The sequence below is a fragment of the Thamnophis sirtalis genome, unplaced genomic scaffold (assembly GCF_051295495.1).
Source record: "Thamnophis sirtalis isolate CommonGarterSnake01/CBP01778 unplaced genomic scaffold, rThaSir2_p1.2 scaffold_8, whole genome shotgun sequence".
Classification (NCBI taxonomy): Eukaryota; Metazoa; Chordata; class Lepidosauria; order Squamata; family Natricidae; genus Thamnophis; species Thamnophis sirtalis.
Genome location: NW_028261388.1, coordinates 71,652,131 through 71,670,806, shown reverse-complemented (window position 1 = coordinate 71,670,806; position 18,676 = coordinate 71,652,131). Strand labels below are relative to the sequence as shown.

General features: G+C 36.2%; 1 protein-coding gene across 1 annotated transcript in view; it reads right to left on the bottom strand.

The window, feature by feature from the left end:
• Positions 1-867: 867 nt before the first annotated feature.
• Positions 868-18,676, bottom strand: part of CFAP61 (cilia and flagella associated protein 61) — a 157,339-nt gene continuing 139,530 nt past the window's right edge. Inside the window, exons 26-27 of the mRNA XM_087721896.1 lie at positions 16,290-16,380; positions 868-3,327 (exon numbers count right to left, since the gene is read on the bottom strand). Coding sequence (XP_087578022.1) covers positions 3,127-3,327; positions 16,290-16,380 — 292 coding nt within the window. The 3' untranslated portion in view covers positions 868-3,126. The remainder of the gene's footprint in view (positions 3,328-16,289; positions 16,381-18,676) is intronic.

Below are 18,676 nucleotides of genomic sequence, written 5' to 3'. Positions count from 1 at the left end.
CACCCTGGCCAACCCCAACCCCGACCATACACCTCAGTGGTGGGTTTCAAAATTTTTTAGAACATCTTCTGTAGGTGTGGCCTGCTTTGTGGGAGTGGCTTGCTGGCTATGTGACCGGGTGGGAGTGGCTTGCCAGCCATGTGACTGGGTGGGTGTGGCCAACTTGTAAAATGTGGTGGAACTCACTTAACAACGCTCTTGCTTAGCAACCGAAATGTTGGCTCAGAAACTCTAGCATTTGAAGCATGCAAGTCTTAAAGCTGTCAAGCTACGAGACCCTTGAACCCCTAACCCTTTAGGAAAAAAAAACCCAGGGGTGTTCAAAATTGGCAGCTTTAAGACTTGTGGACTTCAACTCCCAAAATTCCTCCTCTCACTCTTCATCTTGATGATGTGCGGACGGGCGGTGGGGGGGGGGAGGGAGCTGGAATCGGTTCTAAACAACACTGTAGATTTGTGGAACATCTTCTATAGAAGAGGTTAGAACTGGCAGGAACCCACCCCTGATACACCCCCACCCTGGCCCTCGGAGATCAAACACAACCCTGACACCGCCTGCAATGAAATTGAGTTTGAGACCCCTGATCTATGTCTAAGAAACTGAAGTAATGCAAGCAGAAATTCTCTTTGTACATACTCCCCAAACTCAACTGAATGCAGAGAAGTATGTTGTATTGAATGAAATTGGACTAGGGGTATTAACTCTTTTGAAAAATTTAAAACGATAGAATAACCCGCATTTTAGTAAATATAGTTTATTCAAACAATAATGATATTCTTTTTTTATTACAAAAGGAACAAAAGCTATTGAACTCTAAGGAATTAGCATCTCTTTATTTTTGCTAGTTTAGGAAAAAAGGCAAATAGAAAACAGAAGAAGCCATCAATATAGTATTAAAATGAAGAAAATATGCATTTTACATATAATTTCAGAAAAAGATCATGGAAAACTCAAAATGCAGATGTCACGTAAAATAAACAGTTTTTCTTGATCTAATACTATCAGTATCACAATTTCTTACAATTTACAATGTTTTATTTTTATTATTTATTTTATGGACTTCTAAAAGCTAAACCTTAACTATATTGATAAAACCTTTCTTTTATGTCATTTACTTTTTGATTTACTTTCAAGCACAGTCCAATTACTTTTTATTTAAATGTATATAGTTTTGGGAAAAAAAATATTAACACTATTTTGTAATCCATTTTCAATCATCTATAGGTTTAAGCAGAAAAATACCTTAGGCAAGAAAAACTAATTTTCTTCCCAGCAAAAAGAACAAGTTCTCAAATATCTTAATTTAATATCAGCCATAATCACACTGAATCAGACCAAATATGTTTACCTAAATTGAATAAATTGTATAGAATTGTATAGAATTTGGAGCACTTAAGCTCATTGCCTTCCAACAGTTTTTCACAGAGTAACCAAACAGAAGTTCACTTTTCTTGGCATAGTTTCAATCAATACCACAAATTATAAGATATATCTCTCATTAGCAGCAATCCTTTGGAATTAGAACATAGTTTTCAAGGGCAGAAGTCAACTTTCTTTTTTTCTTTTTTCACTTCTTTTTTCTTTTCCTTTTCCTTATTTTTTTTACATTTTTATGTTTTTATGTTGTAATAAAATTCTAATGAAAAATATTTTTTTTCAAAAAGAATTGGTAAATAATTTTGATGAATTATTTAGGTGCAGATTTATGTGCAAACTGAGAATTCAAATTTTTGTTGAGTTTTGTCTAATGTTTTGATGCAACAATTGGGTACTGCGTCTGAGTGTTATTCAAGGAAAGTTATCCATGCTCTTTTAGACCAATTTACTTAGCTCCATAGGCTGAGGTATTCTTTTATTGTGATTCTATTTTTTTTAATTTAACTATTATTTTAATAGTTTCGAGTTGTTTCATTTTTAAATTTTATTGGACACAGCTTTGTAATGTCACTGATATAGCAAGTATAGAGAAATAGTTTAAAACAAACAAATAAATTGTACAATTTGTTAAACAGTATATGCAATCTTTTTTTACTTCTCTAAAGCTTTCTCTGTACTTCTGCTTTAGTGCTAAAATGAAACAATACGCACCTTTTCACGTTACATGACATGACCTCAAATAATCCTATTCCTCATAAACCCCACTGATGTTATGGGATTGTTTTGTGGCTGGATATTTATAAGATTATCCTTTCTGACTGAATAGAACAACAGTTAATGGGAAAATGCCTGCAGATACTAGATAGACTGTGTGTTATAATCCCCCCCCCTTCCATCCTTGACTATCATACCCATCATACTATTACCCCATCTCTTTTAAAATATTTTAGTTTATGCCAGAATTCTTGATAACTCTTCAGTTCTGCACCTGATTATACCAATTCATTTTCACCATTTGGTATACATAGAAGTCATTTTATTCACTTTATTTTCCTTACTTTGGTGATTTCCCCCCCTTCCTATTGGCTGAAACAATCCACTACTTTCTGCAACTAAATTACAATTGGTCAGAGTTTCTGAGCTGCCCCTTGAAAGAGAGTTAACCCTGCAGCTGCCAGGTCACTAACCAGTACATTAGAAAACTGACCTTCCTCCTACTACAATGTACCTTCTGTCCAGGAAGACAGAGAGATACAAAGTTCGCATTTTGAATGAACAATTAAAAAGCTAAAATGCAATATGCAAATCTCACTAGCCATCTGTCAAGTTCTGCTTTGGAGGGAGTCCCCAGCACTGCCCAGGAGGCTACAGGATTTAAAAGCAGCAAAATTTAGAAGCAGTCAGATTGATGAAATGAAATACTTTATTTTACTTTATCATGGAGTCTGTAGCACTGAGGCATATCTTATTATTGATGTTGTTGGCCTCAGATCACATAACTATATTTGATTTTATTATTTTAATATATTTGCATGCATGGTTATGTATCATTGTCTAACAGTATAGTTTGCTGATTTTGTTTTTAATGATTTAACATGTAGAAATAGCATGGATACTTGAATGGCAAGCTCTATCTTATTCATTAGCTCACCATAAAAAGTTAGAGCTTAACTATTTACACTTCACTCCTAAACACTTTTCTGAATTGTATATTCATTGCAAAAATAGTCATATTTAGTCATTTATACTTACACTATTCCTGGCCAGGCAAACATTGGTAAATGATAATTATTATAATTCAGATAATTGAGAATGCTTTTTTGTACCATGTTATTGCATATACTTTGCCTAAAGCATTGTTTGAGATATGTCTTTGGCCTTTCAAGTAATGAAATTTCACCTTCTACAATTTGACGCACAAGTTCTTGCATTGAAGGCATTTCTTCTTCCTACAAACAAGAAATGAGAAAAGTAAATGTCTGGAGATAATCATTAGCAGGATTGAAGTGTGCAGTGTAGCATCACCATCTTCTATCAGTCTAATAAGTAATGCACAAGGATTTCCAAATAACCCACAGATAAATAAATTTAGCACACATTAGTGAAATGCTGCACCAAAAAGAGAATTCTAATGTAAAACCAAAATCAACCTGGGATTTGTTGCTTTGTATCTTTAGCCACAGGCTACCTCTTAAGCCTCTCTTTCACCTTCACTTATTCCCAAAGCCCCTGACAACCAATTCAGAGAAGCAGCTGCTCACCACATTCCCTGGAACGCAGGCAGACATGCCAGTTGATCCTCAAAGTGCTGCCTAGCACATGCCATGTTCATTTCAATAGAATCGCTGTTGACAGAACACTTTTATTACTCACATTTAGGGAAGCCTGACACCAGTGAAAGTGCAGAGTTTATCGCACAAGTATGTGATAAACCGTGAGTGTGAGCGGATAATTTCTCATTTATCTACAATGAGAAAGGAAAATGCATACATGCTACATTCTTATTACTATTTTTCCCATTTCCATTTCCATTTTTCTTCCCCAAACCTTTATCTGTTACATCATCTATCAAAGTTTACTTTTAAGGTATTTTGTAAAGCACCATTAATACAGGCTGTACTACACAACATACACCAAAAATAAATATTTTCTCTTTCAAACCCTATTATTAAAATAGACTGAAATTATGTATGTATGCATGCATGCATGCATGTATGTATATAGCATTAATACCCAGATGTACTTGCTTTCTTCAAAAGAACCATTTGAATTATAACTGAGAAAAAAATTAAAGATTGCATCGCAATTTATGAATTTAATTTAATATATATATATATGATTCAGACTAACAACACACTTCTGTAAAACATCCAGTGTATTGATATCCTTTGGCATCACTGATCAAGATAGAAAAGGAATTTGATCAACAGAAGCTAATGCAATTACACTGATAGAATTTCACCTTATGTTTGACAGTGGGCTCACAGTGCTTTATTTACCATTAATATATGTTAAAATCCTCTCGGCTACCATAATACTGGTGCTCAAAAATTGCCCAAATTATTGATTTGGGTTTGTTTGACCAGGGTACATATTGTCTCTAAGCTGTGGAAATAAGTGGAGGTGAGGTTCAGCAATAAAAATTTGTTGGCACAGGTTGCATTTAACTTCATCTTGGATGGTGCAATATTGGTACAGCAGCCAATCAGGTTGAATCTCATGATGTTGATGATGATAATTGTATAGTAGTATCCAGACTAAGGAAAACTAAGGAAATAGGAATGCCAGTGGGTTAAAGGGGAGGATTAAGAGTATAAACAATATATATATATATATATATATATGTTGTAACAAAAAGGCAAGAGTAAAAATATTGGGTTTCTGCCTGGATGGTCTCTTGTGACGAGCCGAAGGACAGAGAATGGAAGTAGTGATCTTCCTCCCAAATTTGGGCATACCGGGGGTTGTAAAAAAAATAATCTAATATATGTATGTATGTGTGTGTGTGTGTGTGTGTGTGTGTGTGTGTGTGTGTATGTATATATATATATATATATATATATATATATATATATATATATATATATATATATATATATATACACATACATACATACATACATACACACACACACACACACACACACACACACACACACTCTTAATCCTTGATAAATACACGTTTTCTGAGAACTATTTTCTATGTTTTCTGAATAATTTCTATACTATTCAGCAATTTAGCAATTAGACTTATATACCGCTTCATAGGGCTTTCAGCCCTCTCTAAGCGGTTTACAGAGTCAGCATATTGCCCCCAACAACAATCCGGGTCCTCATTTTACCCACCTCGGAAGGATGGAAGGCTGAGTCAACCCTGAGCCGGTGAGATTTGAACCGCCGAACTGCAGATAACAGTCAGCTGAAGTGGCCTGCAGTACTGCACCCTAACCACTGCGCCACCTCGGCTCTTTCAGTATGTTTCAGTATTCAGTATGGTTTATTGTTGACGTATGGTTATTAAGTATTTCATTTTATTTTCTCCTTACTCTTTGTACTTGAGAACTGCAATTTTTCTCCATGTGTGAATTTTTCTACTAATATTAAATCCCTTTCTGTTTATATTCTTAATCCTCCCCTTTAACCCACTGGCATTCCTATTTCCTTAGTTTTCCTTAGTCTGGATACTATATATATTTAAAGTCACAATCCCTGGGTATGCCCAAATATGGGAGGAAGTTCACTACTTCCATTCTCTGTCCATCGGCTCGTCATAAGAGACCATCCAGACAGAAACCCAATATTTTTACTGTTGCCTTTTGTTACATTGTGTTGATTTATTTATTTATTTATCAGCATAAATACAACATATATATGTTGCATATATATATACGCACGCACGCACACACATACATATATACATACATACTTTATGTTTGTATATTTATATCCATCTTTCTAAAAGGCACAATGAATAATAATAAAGTAAACATTAAATAAAGTAATAGCACAGATTGCAATAATATAGTCCAAGATAAACTATATTTTATAATAATACAGATGAGTTGTAATAAAGTTATCCCACAAAATTGCATTCTGTGAAAATGGATTAAGCTGCTGCATTATATTTAGTTGGAGAAAGCTGCTAATACCAAAGCATCAATATTCAATATTCAGTAAAATCCTCAGTAAGTAAATTAAGGCTATCAAACAAAAGTATGAATATGTTAAGGCCAGGTATTCCAGATATTTTTTTTCCAGACAACACAAATGAAGCAGACTGTAGGTTGAATGTTAAGTAAATATTTGGAGAAAAGCCCATAAAACATTTGAATATATTAACTTCAATTAAATAATCTCAGTAAGACCAAGAAATCCCATCTTGTCTGGGTGTCTTTTGTTTTCTCTCTCTGTATTATTTTTGTTTGGGCCTTTAATATTTCATTTTTCAGAGCTTCCGATGCATCCTGAACTGCTTTTCCTTCTAGAATTTCCATCCATGGAATACAGTTAGTCCTCAATTTACAACAGTTTGTTTAGTGATTGTTCAAAGTTACAAGAGCACTGGAAAATGTGACTTATGACCGTTTTTCGTAGTTATAACCTTTGCAGTATCCCCATGACCATATGATCAAAATTCAGATGCTTGGCAAGTGGTTCATATTTATGACCTTTGCTGTGTCCCAGGATCATGTGATCAAATTTTGCAACCTTCTGACAAGAAAAGCCACTGGGAAAGCCAGATTCACTTGACAACCAGGTTACTAACTTTTGAACTGTAATGATTCACAATTGTGGCAAGAAAGATAATAAAATGGGGCAAAACTCACTTAACAAATGTCTCACTTAACAGCAGAAATTTTGGGCTCAATTATGATTGTTAAGTCAAGGACTACCTGTACTTCCTAATCTCTCTCTTAGTTTGTTGAAGTCAGCTCCCTCAAAGTCTAAAAGTCTTGAGTTGTTCAGTCACCTAGTCCTTGTATTATAGTGAATTCTAATATGACATGGTCACTCTCCCCCAAAGTTCCTACAATTTCTTCATCCCTCAATCATTTCATCCCTATTAGTCCAATGTAGCTGACACTTTAGTTCCCACCTCCACCTTTTGAGTGACAAAGTTGTCAATTAAGCATATCAGAAACCTGTTTGATTCCCCACTCACTGAAGAGTTTGTTTCCCACAATGTCAGAGTAGTTAAAAGTCCCACATTACTACAGTGGTATGTTTCCTGTATACTTTGGATAATTGCAAAAAATTCTGCTTGGTTGGTGATCTGTATTACAATTTAATTTATTTTTTCCCTGATATTCACCAAAATGCTTTCAAGAAGGCTTTCATTCCTAGTATTGTGTATTCCTTTAAAGGTGTAGTAATTCTTTACATACAATACAATTCCTCTCCCTCCCTTTTTGACTTGGTCCTGTTTCTTTTGAACAATTTATATCGTTCTAGTAGCATGTTCCAGTCATGGGTGCCATCCCATCAATTTTCAATAAAAGCAACAATATCGCATCTGCCTTGATATACTAGAACTTTAAATTCTCCCTGTTTGATACCCAAATTTTGAGCATGAGTGTAAAGGCATCAAAGCTCATTATGGCTGATCTTACATTTGTATCCCATGTCTCCTGTTTTATACATGAGTTCCTCTTCCTTCTCATCACTTCCTTTCTCATTGTCTGATTGGTTGACTTGTGGATTATGTTTGGAGTTTGGCCTTAAAGATTGGTCTCCCTCGCTTTCCAGTTTTAGGTTAGGGTTTTGAATGAACCGAGCCAGTGATTTTTCAAACACATTCTTCCCAGTCCTTGTGAGATGCAGCCCATCTCTTCCCCAAAGCCCTTCCTGTATGTAATGTAAAACCACAGTCCAAAATCTAAAGCTGAGCCAGCAGTTTCCTTCTAGAATCTTCCATTCCACCATTAGATCAGGAGTGAAATTCAGCAGGTTTTGACAGGTTCTGGAGAACCGGTAGCGGAAACTTTGAGTAGTTCAGAGAACCAGCAAATACCACCTCTAGCTGGCCCCCGAGTGGGGTGGGAATGGAGATTTTGCAGTATCTTTCCCCTGCACACCTACCAAGCCGCATCCTTAGAACCAGTAGTAAAAAAAAATTGAATTTCACCACTGCATTAGATGAATAGTAGGAAGATAGCTTTATATGCATTCATACAAACACTTACTTAAAACATTCCATTCTAATTAATTAAGGATACACAATCTATCTATCTATCTATCATCTATCTATCTATCTATCTATCTATCTATCTATCTATCTATCTATCTATCTATCAATCAATCTATCTATCATCTATCTATCTATCTATCTATCTATCTATCTATCTATCTATCTATCTATATGTAAATTTCTTTGTTGTTGAGCAGTAGCCACAACTTGATGAGGATTTTTGGGTTTCCAATTATTGTTTGGGTTACTATATGTATAACCAAATAATGAAATCTCTTTTCATAGTTGAATTATATATTTAGACAGTACTGATTAAACCTGAATGTTTTAAAAGATGTTTTGGTCCAATTTACTCTAATAGTTCCTCTTAACTTAAAGCAGTACCCATGACTCACATCTACTCTATCATTTTCAAAAATAAAAATAAAAAGATAGTTATCAATGTAATTGTATTATTTATGCTAGAATAAATAGAATATCATAGAATAAATTGGTTTATAAGGATTTGAAAAATGTTGTGATATAGAAAAATTAAAAAATCTTATTATTTTGAATGCTGTAAAGATAAGGTACATAAAAATACATGTATGGAAATTCAAAAGAAATTGATGTATTTTTTAAATATATTTTGGCAGTTAAAATACAATATCATACATTTGTAGAGAAGCATTATAAAATCAGACCTCAGGTACTTATTGTATTTAATCTGAAATTTGCAAGACATAGGAGAAGAAGCAATTCACAACTATCTTCGATTTAATTCAAACATACACCTTTGACTCGTTAACATTTTGGATGGCAATAGTAAAACTACAGTTGAGGAAAAGAGGATTTCTTGCCATGTAAATTTGCAAATTAAAGGATTCAGTGAAAACATTAGAGAAGGGTAAAGAACTGGAAAAGGTTACTTAGGGTTCTGTAAGGTTGATACCAAATTTTCAGTATTTTTAGCTAACAAATGAACAGTCCCAATAATTGACCTACATACAGGTAGTCCTCAACTTACAATCACAACCGAGTCCAAAATTTCTGTTGCTAAGTGAAACATTTGTGAAGGAATTTTGTCCCATTTAACAATATTTTGTGCCACAGTTTTAAGTGGATGATTACTGGTGCTAAGTTAGACACAGTTGTTACGTGGATCTGGCATCCCCACTGACGTTCCTTGTCAGAAGGTCACAAAAGGGGATGATGTGACCTCGGGACACTGCAACCATCATAAATATGAGTCAGTTGCCAAGTATCTGAATGGCAATCATATGACCATGAGGAGGCTGCAACGGTCGTAAGTCTGAAAAATGGTCATGTCATTTTTTTGAGTGCCATTGTAAATTTGAATAGTCACTAAACAAACAGTTGTAACTTGAGGACTGTCTGGACTGTCTGGAGGAAGAAATTCTAGGGTCATTTTAAAAATTATCATTTATATACTTTGGTAATCGTCCAAGTTAGGAAATGTGAGCTTCCCATTTAAAACCACAGAGACATCCAAGTTTTCTCTATATAGCTATGACTGAGCACCACTAAACTTAAAAAAAAAGAGACAAGAAAAAAGGAAGGAAAGAATAAAGGCAAAAGCTTGTAATATTTCATAAAACTTATTTCTAATTTGATTTTTACATTTTTTAAAACATGTTTTAAACAGTTATCTTGCCAATACATGCAGACTAAATCTATCAATGTATGTATGTGTGTTTATCTCAAACCTGCAAAGAGAGAAAAAGTAACAGCAAACAATAGATTATGCGAGGCCAGAATTGTTATGTCAACTGATGGATGGATAAACAAAAATAAAGAGCAGTCCTTGTGTTGTTATCATCCTCCTGGTGGGTTGAATAGTATCAGAGATGGGTTGCTTCCGGTTCAGTCCGGATCGACCAAACCAGTAGTAGCAGCGGCAGGAGACTCCACCCATCCACCTGGATGCTTCTGCACATGTGAAGAAGCATCATGTGCACATGCGTGCACAGGAGCGCGCCCAAACCGGTAGTAAAAAAATTAGCAACCCACCTTTGAATAATATATAGTACAAGTTAGAGAAATATAGTATATGTTGGGGGGGGGGGGGTGTTAGACGTTCAATCAGAATAGAGCTGGAAGGGACCTTGAGGTCTTCTGGTCCTACCCCCTGCTCAAGGAGGAGACCCTATATCATTTCAGATAGGTGATGTCCATTTGCTTCTTAAAAACCTCCAGAGATGAACTACCTGCAACTTCTGAAGACAAGCTGTTCCACTGGTTAATTGTTGTCATTATTAGGAAGTTTCTCCTGAATTCCAAGTTGGTTCTGTCCTTGATTAGTTTCTATCCACTGTTTCTTGTCTTACCTTCTGATGCTTTGGAGAATAATTTGACCTCCTTTTTTGTGGTAGCCCCTCAAATACTGTAATATTGCTATCATGTTACCCCTAGTCCTTTTTTCTAGACCAGCCATACCCAATTCGTGAAACCGTTCTTCATATGTTTTTGTCTCCAGGCCTTTAATCATCGCAGTTGCTCTTCTTTGCACTTTTTGCAAAGTCTCAACATCTTTTATGTAATGTGTCGATCAAAACTGGAGGCAGTATTCCTGGTGTGGTCTTACTAAGGATTTATAAAGCAGTACGTGGTTCACGTGATTTTGATTCTACGCTTCTGTTTATACAACCAAGGATTGTATTATTTTTTTTTGGCAGCTGCTGCACACTGTGGTCTCATATTTAAGTGATTGTTCACTAGGACTCCAAGATCCCTCTCACACTTACTGTTTTTGAGCCAGGTTTCACCTAGCCTGTACTTACACCTTTGTTTTTTCCTGCCTAGGTGTAAAACCTTGGTTTTTTCCCTTCACCACTGAATTTCATTTTGTTGGATAGTCTGTCAAGATCTTTTTGGATCCTGAGCTTGTCTTCTGGAGTGTTGGCTATTCCTGCCAGCTTAGTGTCTTCTGCAAATTTGATGAATTCCTCTTCTATTCCCTCATCTAAGTCATTTATGAAGATATTGAAGAATACTGGGCCTAAGTTAATTGTAAATTGTAAATTAATTGTAATAGTTATACAACACTTTTGGGGAATTGGGTACCAACACAACTGATTGAATCATTATATCAACAAATGAGTTTAACTTATTGGACTCATTTTAGGTGATAATGAACAGGCCAGATGGTGGTCACCTTCCATTGACCCTGGATTTATAGTTTCCTCACATCTGCATACATCTTGACAAATTTCACCATACTGATTCAGAAGGGATACATTGCAATGAGGATCAAATGAATTAATAGGTTGAATAAAAGTTATGCATTTGTTCCATTCATACCAGATACAACAAATTTCATTTAAACTATTGTAATGAATGAGGGACCACTAATTTAGCAAAGTTTAAATTTTTGACTTGAAGTCTGTAGAGCCCCCTGCTGGAAGATGGAGTAAAGAGCTCACATCCTAGGACCTAGGCAACCAAGATCTAAATCTTGGTTTAAAAGTATGACAGAGATGCTGCACTAAGTATATTTTAGATTATATTTGTGTACTTTGAACTAGAGCTGCAATAAAGATGGATTTATTCAGAGTTATTAGTCATGAAGGCTACCAGGAGCTTTCAGATTCAGAAACTTCACAACTATTTTGAAATTAGAACTTTCATGGAGAGTGGTCCAAATATCAGTTATTTTCATCTGTATCTATGATTTTCTATTGCCTCCTCTCTTTAAAAATCATGATTAATTAAAGAAGGTAAACACTGAACTGCATTTTTTTTAAAAAACCTCTTACATCTGGAACACCCATTTTCTAAACTTTATTCTACTATTCCAGTGTTGATGCAAAAGATATTTTGCCTTTAGCAAAATAACAGATTACTCTACTATTGGTCCAAATCAGAATTGATGCCAATGTTAAGTTACCCATCCATTTAAGCAATATTAATTCTGCATTTTTACCATCTCCTCTTGGTTTGTGTATACTAAAGAATATCCCAGTTACTAACACGTAATATTGATTCCATGTTAAATAAATAAAATATATACAGAGGTTTCTTCAGAAATTGATCAACAGAGGTAATTAAGCCTTAACCTAACCCTTTCTGGGGAAAGGTGACTGATTTCAAAATGAATATTATTCTCAGATTAGTTATATTCCGAAAGGAATTCCAGTTTATATATTTGGAAAACATTTTCAGAAAGTATATTTCCTGTTTAGAAAATTTGTATCGGTTTCTCAATTCAGAGAATAACTTAATAGGAAATGCAGTTACCAGTTAATGAGGGAGGGTTTAACATTCCAAATCTGGAGCTATATTATCATGCTTACCTATTGTCAAGTATTAAATATTAAAAGTCAATCAGTATTAATTTTCCAATTGGGACTTTGGAACATACATATATAACACCTTTTGTTGTATGGACAGTATTAGCATCTAAATATACGAAAAATCTACTATCTCTGGAAACAATTATGTCAATTAAAAAACTATGAATGCGTAATAAAAATATTTGACCCTTTTTCTCATGCCAATTTGACTTTATGGGAAAACCCAACTTCAAAAATAGGAAAAAGATGGCAGTTTAGAAAAATTGAATAGAAACTGTGACATTGTCTTTAGACCAACTGATAGATGTTGAAGATGAATTTTGAAGATAGCAACAGCAATAGTAAATAGATTTATATACTGCTTCACGGTGCTTTACAGCCTTCTCTAAGCGGTTTACAGAGTCAGCATATTGCCCCCCAAAAATCTGGATCCTCATTTTCCAACCTCAGAAGGACGGGAGCCTTGAACCAGTGACACTCAAACTGCTGACAGTCAGCAGAATCAGCCTGCATTCTAACCACTGTGCCACCACAAAATACTCTGTGTTAAGAGACAAATATTATCTATCACACAGGTTCCAAACTCAATTGCATCCTGTGACATATTGCAACGTATCACAACTTTTTTTTTTTTGCCTTTGTGGAGCCAGGGGAGCGTGGCCTGCACATGACACATCCGGTCCATGGGCCACCAGTTTAACACTCCTGATTTATCAGATATAACCCAATAGCAATATTTACAATTATAATATTTGCTAGCTACATTGTTTGGACCAGTAGCATTTTAGCTTCTGAAACACTTGGGATCTAGAACAACTGTGAGATCCTTTAAAACTAAAATACCTATCAGTTTTTATATATATTTGTTATCAAGAAATTAATTTGATAAGCAGAAGTTTACTAATGAGTGAAATAAAGTATTAGCGGCTCCTATATTGCCTAGACAATGGATGTTTAACTTTTATAGCAAGTGTCAATGGGTCTCAAATTATTATTTATGCAACAAAAAACAATATTTAAAACTTATTGGACATTTTCAGAATATTCAGATAATATTCTTTTGAACTATATACAGGTAGTCATCGACTTACAAGCACATTTGAGCCCCAAATTTCTGTTGTTAAAAAAGATGTTTAAGTGAATTTTGGCCTATTTTATTACTTTTCTTGCCATAGTTGTTAAGTGAATCGCTGCAATTGTTAACTTAGTAACACGATTGTTAAGTGAATGTCGCTTCCCCATTGTCCTTACTTGTCAGAAAGTTGCAAAAGGTGATCACATGACTCCAGGACACTGCAACCGTTATAAATATGAGTCAGTTGCCAAGCATCCAAATTTTGATCATGGGACCTTGGTGATGCTGCAACAATCATAAGTGTGAAAAATGGTCATAAGCAGGAGTGAAATCCAGCAGGTTCTGACAGGTTCTGGAGAACCGACAGCAGAAATTTTAAGTAGTTTGGAGAACCGGCAAATGCCATCTCTGGCTGGCCCCAGAGTGGGGTGGTTATGGGGATTTTGCAGTATCCTTCCCCTGCCATGCCCACCAAGCCACACCATGCCCACCAAGCCACGCCCACAGAACCAGTGGTAAAAAAAATTGAATTTCACCACTGATCATAAGTAACATTTTTCAGCACCATTGTAACTTCAAATGGTCATTAAATGAACCGTTGTAAGTCTAGGACTACCTGTACCTAATCCATGATATTTGAGACTCAGATGTAAATGGATTCTCCATTTCCTTTTATGACTATGACTGATATAGCAGTATTGGGAAAATAAATGCATGGCTCCATTTATTCAATAGATTGAAGATCTGATTGCACTTGCCCCTTATAAGCATATTGCCTTTAGATGTAGACTTTGTATAAACAAGCACAGGTTATCTTTTCTTAACAACCAGACCCCACAAAAACTACTTATGATACTGTTTTGAAGTACAGCTTCTGCACTGCCCCAGTGGTCATTTGCCCTCCCATCTCTCTCACCCCCACTGGGCCTGCTCCCCACCTCCCATAACCCACTGCACACTTATCTTTTGAAGATCACAAAACTTTATATTGGGAAAGGAGGGCAGGCCACTTTTCCCAGGTCACATGGTTGACTCCTGGAAGTGGCCACCATTTTTAGTGTGCCCACAATTACTTGTGGTTACGCTGAAATGGTGGCCATTTCTAGGATGGGCCGTTCCATTGTGTTTTCCTAAACCACTCTATGTAGTGCTGCGGAAAGCTCTGGAGCTCCAGAGATCATCAAAAGGTAAGAGGACTATGGTTAATGAGGGTGGGATGGAGGCCCAAATCCGGTGGGAACCAAGTGAGGATGAAAAGGCCTGAGGGGACCTGGCATGGGGAGGGAAAAGGCCTGCAGGGATCTAGGGAAGGGGTAATCAATAATCAAGGAACGACTAAGGAGAAAACGGCATCCCCACCAACACTGGTAGGGCAAGCTACTGTATATAAACAGGGAGCAAACCCCACACTTTCAAGCACTGACAATGTTATCTATTGGTGATGAAACATCTGCAAGCAAAATAACTACATCTGGTAAAATTCAGGGAATGCAAAAACTGTTTTTATTTTATTTAAATTCTATAGCTGCATGACCCGACGAATGCGCGCATGACAAAGGCGCGCCGACGAAACCGTGGCGTGAAAACTATGACATCATCAACGCACCGACAACAGCACGCCGACAACAGCGCGCCGACAGAAGCGCGATTTGAGTTAAGGTAAGGGTCAGGGTTAGGTTCAGGGTTAGGTTCAGGGTTAGGGTTGGGGTTAGGTTTAGGGTTAGGTTCAGGGTTAGGTTTAGGGTTAGGTTTAGAGCGTGCTTCTGTTGGCGTGCTTCTGTGCTCATTCGTCGGCACGGTTTAGAACTCGCGGTTTTCTCGCCACGGTTTCGTCGGGCGCGCTTTTGTCGGGTGTACTTTTGTCGGTGAACCCTATAGCTGTACATCTGAACAAGTTACTCTGGGGAGTGTATATCAAATATACTGAGTAGTCACTGAAAAACAGGTATAACTATGGATGCACATACAGGCAGTGGTGGGATTCAAATAATTTAACAACCGGTTCTCTGCCCTAAGGATTTCTTCCAACAGCCAGTTCATCAAACTGCTCAGGAAGTTAACAACCGGTTCTCCCGAAGTGGTGTGAACTAGCTGAATCCGACCACTGCATTCAGGTAGAGGCATGTGGGAGCAGCTTTCCAAGCAATCACATTAGGTTATGAGACACTACTTTGTGCGTTAATAAGAGGTGTTTCCTGTTTCCTTCTTGCTCCCATGCGAGGAGAAGTACCTCATTTGAATGCTTTACACAGCTCTATTAACAATTACCTTCACAGCTTGGCTATGGGATTTCTAGGTGCCAACTATGGAAACAGGATTTTGCATTAATAAACTGTTGAACTGATCCTGTAGGTCTCTTATGTTCTTAGGTAATTACTCTAAGAAAATTAAAGCAATTGATCCATTCAAAATGATGCAATGCACATGAAGTAACCAAAGCAACAGGGCACTGAAATTGATATGAACTGTGTATAAAACTTTTCCTAAAGTTCATAATTGTTTGTTTGCTTGTATACCACCTTTATTATTTTAACAAATAACTCAAAGTGACAGAAATATCAAAAACCTTCCTCCTCCTATTTTCCCCACAATAACAACCTGGTGAGGTGAATTGGGCTGAAACAGAGTGACTGGCCCAAGCTTGCTCAGCTGGCTATCATGGCTAGAACTCAGTCTCCTGCTCGTTAAGGCTCCTGCCTTAACTATTAGATCAACCCGGCTCTGACAATATTCTGAATCTTTATAGTTTAAGACTAAAGAAGAAACAACAAACTTCCAGCTTGTTGAAATATGAAAACAAATAATCAGCAATAATAAATGCTTATATTAAATGCATATAGGAAGGGATTTTTTTACCTGGGTAGATACTAAGATCTGACGTAGTTCCTTCTTCAGATCACTAAAACGATCGTGATAGATGGCCAAGGCCCAAGGTTCCTTAAAGTGGCTGGTTAAAAAAGACAAAATTCAGTTACCCAGTGTGCCTCTTATTAACGGCTAATAAAGTGTTTACCTGCTTTTTTGCTTTCATAAATTACAGTTCTGGACCCGTCATGATAGTTTGTTCATAAAATGCCTGCCGTAACAGCATGGTCAATCAATTCTTTTAATGGATGTTCCTGATGTACAGCCAGCTTCAGTAATTACATTTAAAGTGGCTTAATTCAGAGCGGTGGCAAGAGCCAGTGAAGAATCCTGATTTTATCAGAATTTAAAAGCCTGAAGACCTGTGAGGAGCTGTGCCTCCATTATCTGTTCTCATTTGAGAAAAGCAGATGGTAGGATTAACTGAACTTCTGCATAAACAAATTACATTTGTGTAGACAATGACACAAGTGTTGTTTATCACTTAGGTTTCTGGATTAATAAAGCCAGAAAACAGGCCATAATCATGTTGCAATATGTTCCTTACGCTAATGCAGTGCAGCCAAATTAATTTGTCAAACAAGAAAATCCTCAGTATGTCTATTCTCAAAATAAAAATAAAAAGTTATGGAAAACAATAATGTACAGATAGATATTTATGTAAATGGCCCCACATTTTACAATAAGGCAAAGGCTAAAACTGAATACATTTTTAAAATAACAGATAATTAAAAATTGATTCTTGGGAAGCCCTTCTACAACAGGGAAGTTCCATTATACACCTAAATGATACAAATATAAAGTAAAGACAACTGAGTTACTCAGGATGAAATAGTTGCCTCTGAAAACCTAACAACGTCATGGCAAATAAGTCATTGATTGTTTTATAGAACTAGCAATTGTTGTTTTAAATAACTTACACAATGAAAAGCAAAAATGCTGCAGCTAAAGTTATAAATCCTAACAGGGACTTTACAGTGGAAGCATAACTAGATATGGTCAAAAAAAGAAAGCCAATTATTTAACAAGAATCAGCAACTTTAGATTTTCTTCATGGTTCAATAATATGTAATTTATGGTCAGATATCTGTGAGGGTTTAGGTTTGCTCACTTCATCCTGCTGTGTAGGCCATTCTTGTACTTAATTAGCTTTAATTAGTTCTAATTTTCAGTCCTCATGCTAGGAAAGATTCCATGCTGTTGCTTCAAACTGATAGTTCCAAGATGAGAAGCATGAGGAAAATATGAGATTTGGAGACTAAAAAAAGGAATAGTTTTTTCCCCCCAATTTTGTGATTAGTTTGTTCATCTAGGTCCCCTACTACAGTGTTTCTCAACCTTGGGAACTTGAAGATGTCCGGACTTCAACTCCCAGAATTCCCCAGCCAGCATTCGCTGGCTGGGGAATTCTGGGAGTTGAAGTCCGGACATCTTCAAGTGGCCAAGGTTGAGAAACACTGCCCTACTATATGATGAAATAATCAAATGTTTATTTTATTAATGCTAGAAAACACATATTTGTTCCATGCATGGTTGTCTACAATGGTATGTTTTTTACTGTCTTGCTGTCCGGTCAGATGTCAATTCTCTATACAAAATATTTTTGTAATTTTTCAAATATAGAAACATGTATTAAATCATAGTTTGATCATTAGGTGCACTCTTGTGGATTTGTCCATTCCTTCCTTCATTCTGATTTCACTTCAGACTTGGTCCAAAAGGTAGAGAAGGGAACTAGAGGGACAGCCATACTGGACTTAATTCTCATGAATAGAGAAGAAGTGATAGAGGGAGTTGAAACTGCAGGAACCATGGGTGAGAGTGACCATGTCATAGTGGAATTCAGCATAATTCAAACACAAGCAATAAAACACTATGATACCAGAGTCTTCGATTTTAAAAGAGTTTTAACAAACTCAGAGAGCTCTTGGGAAAGATTCCTTGGATGAAAATCCTAAAGGTGGAAAACAACTCAAGAAGCTTGTGAAACTCTGGAAAATATGATCATAAAAGCCTAGTCCAGTTCAATACCACTGAAAAAGAAAAACAGGAAATCCAAGAAGAAATCAGCATGACCCACAAAGACCTCTCAGATAAACTAAAGGACAAAAAGAACAAGTACAAAAAATGGAAAGAGGGACACATAACTAAGGCAGAATATCAGCAGATAGCCAGAATCTGTAAAGACGAAGTCAGAAAAGCAAAGGCTCGGAATAAACTTGCAACAAAAGTCAAAGATAACAAAAAAAATTCTTTCAACATATAAATAACAAGAAAAAAATCAAGAAAACAGTTGGTCCGCTAAAGAGAGAAGACGACAAGGAAGTAAAAGGCAGCAGAGAGAAAGCAGAGCTGCTTAACTCACTCTTTGCATCAGT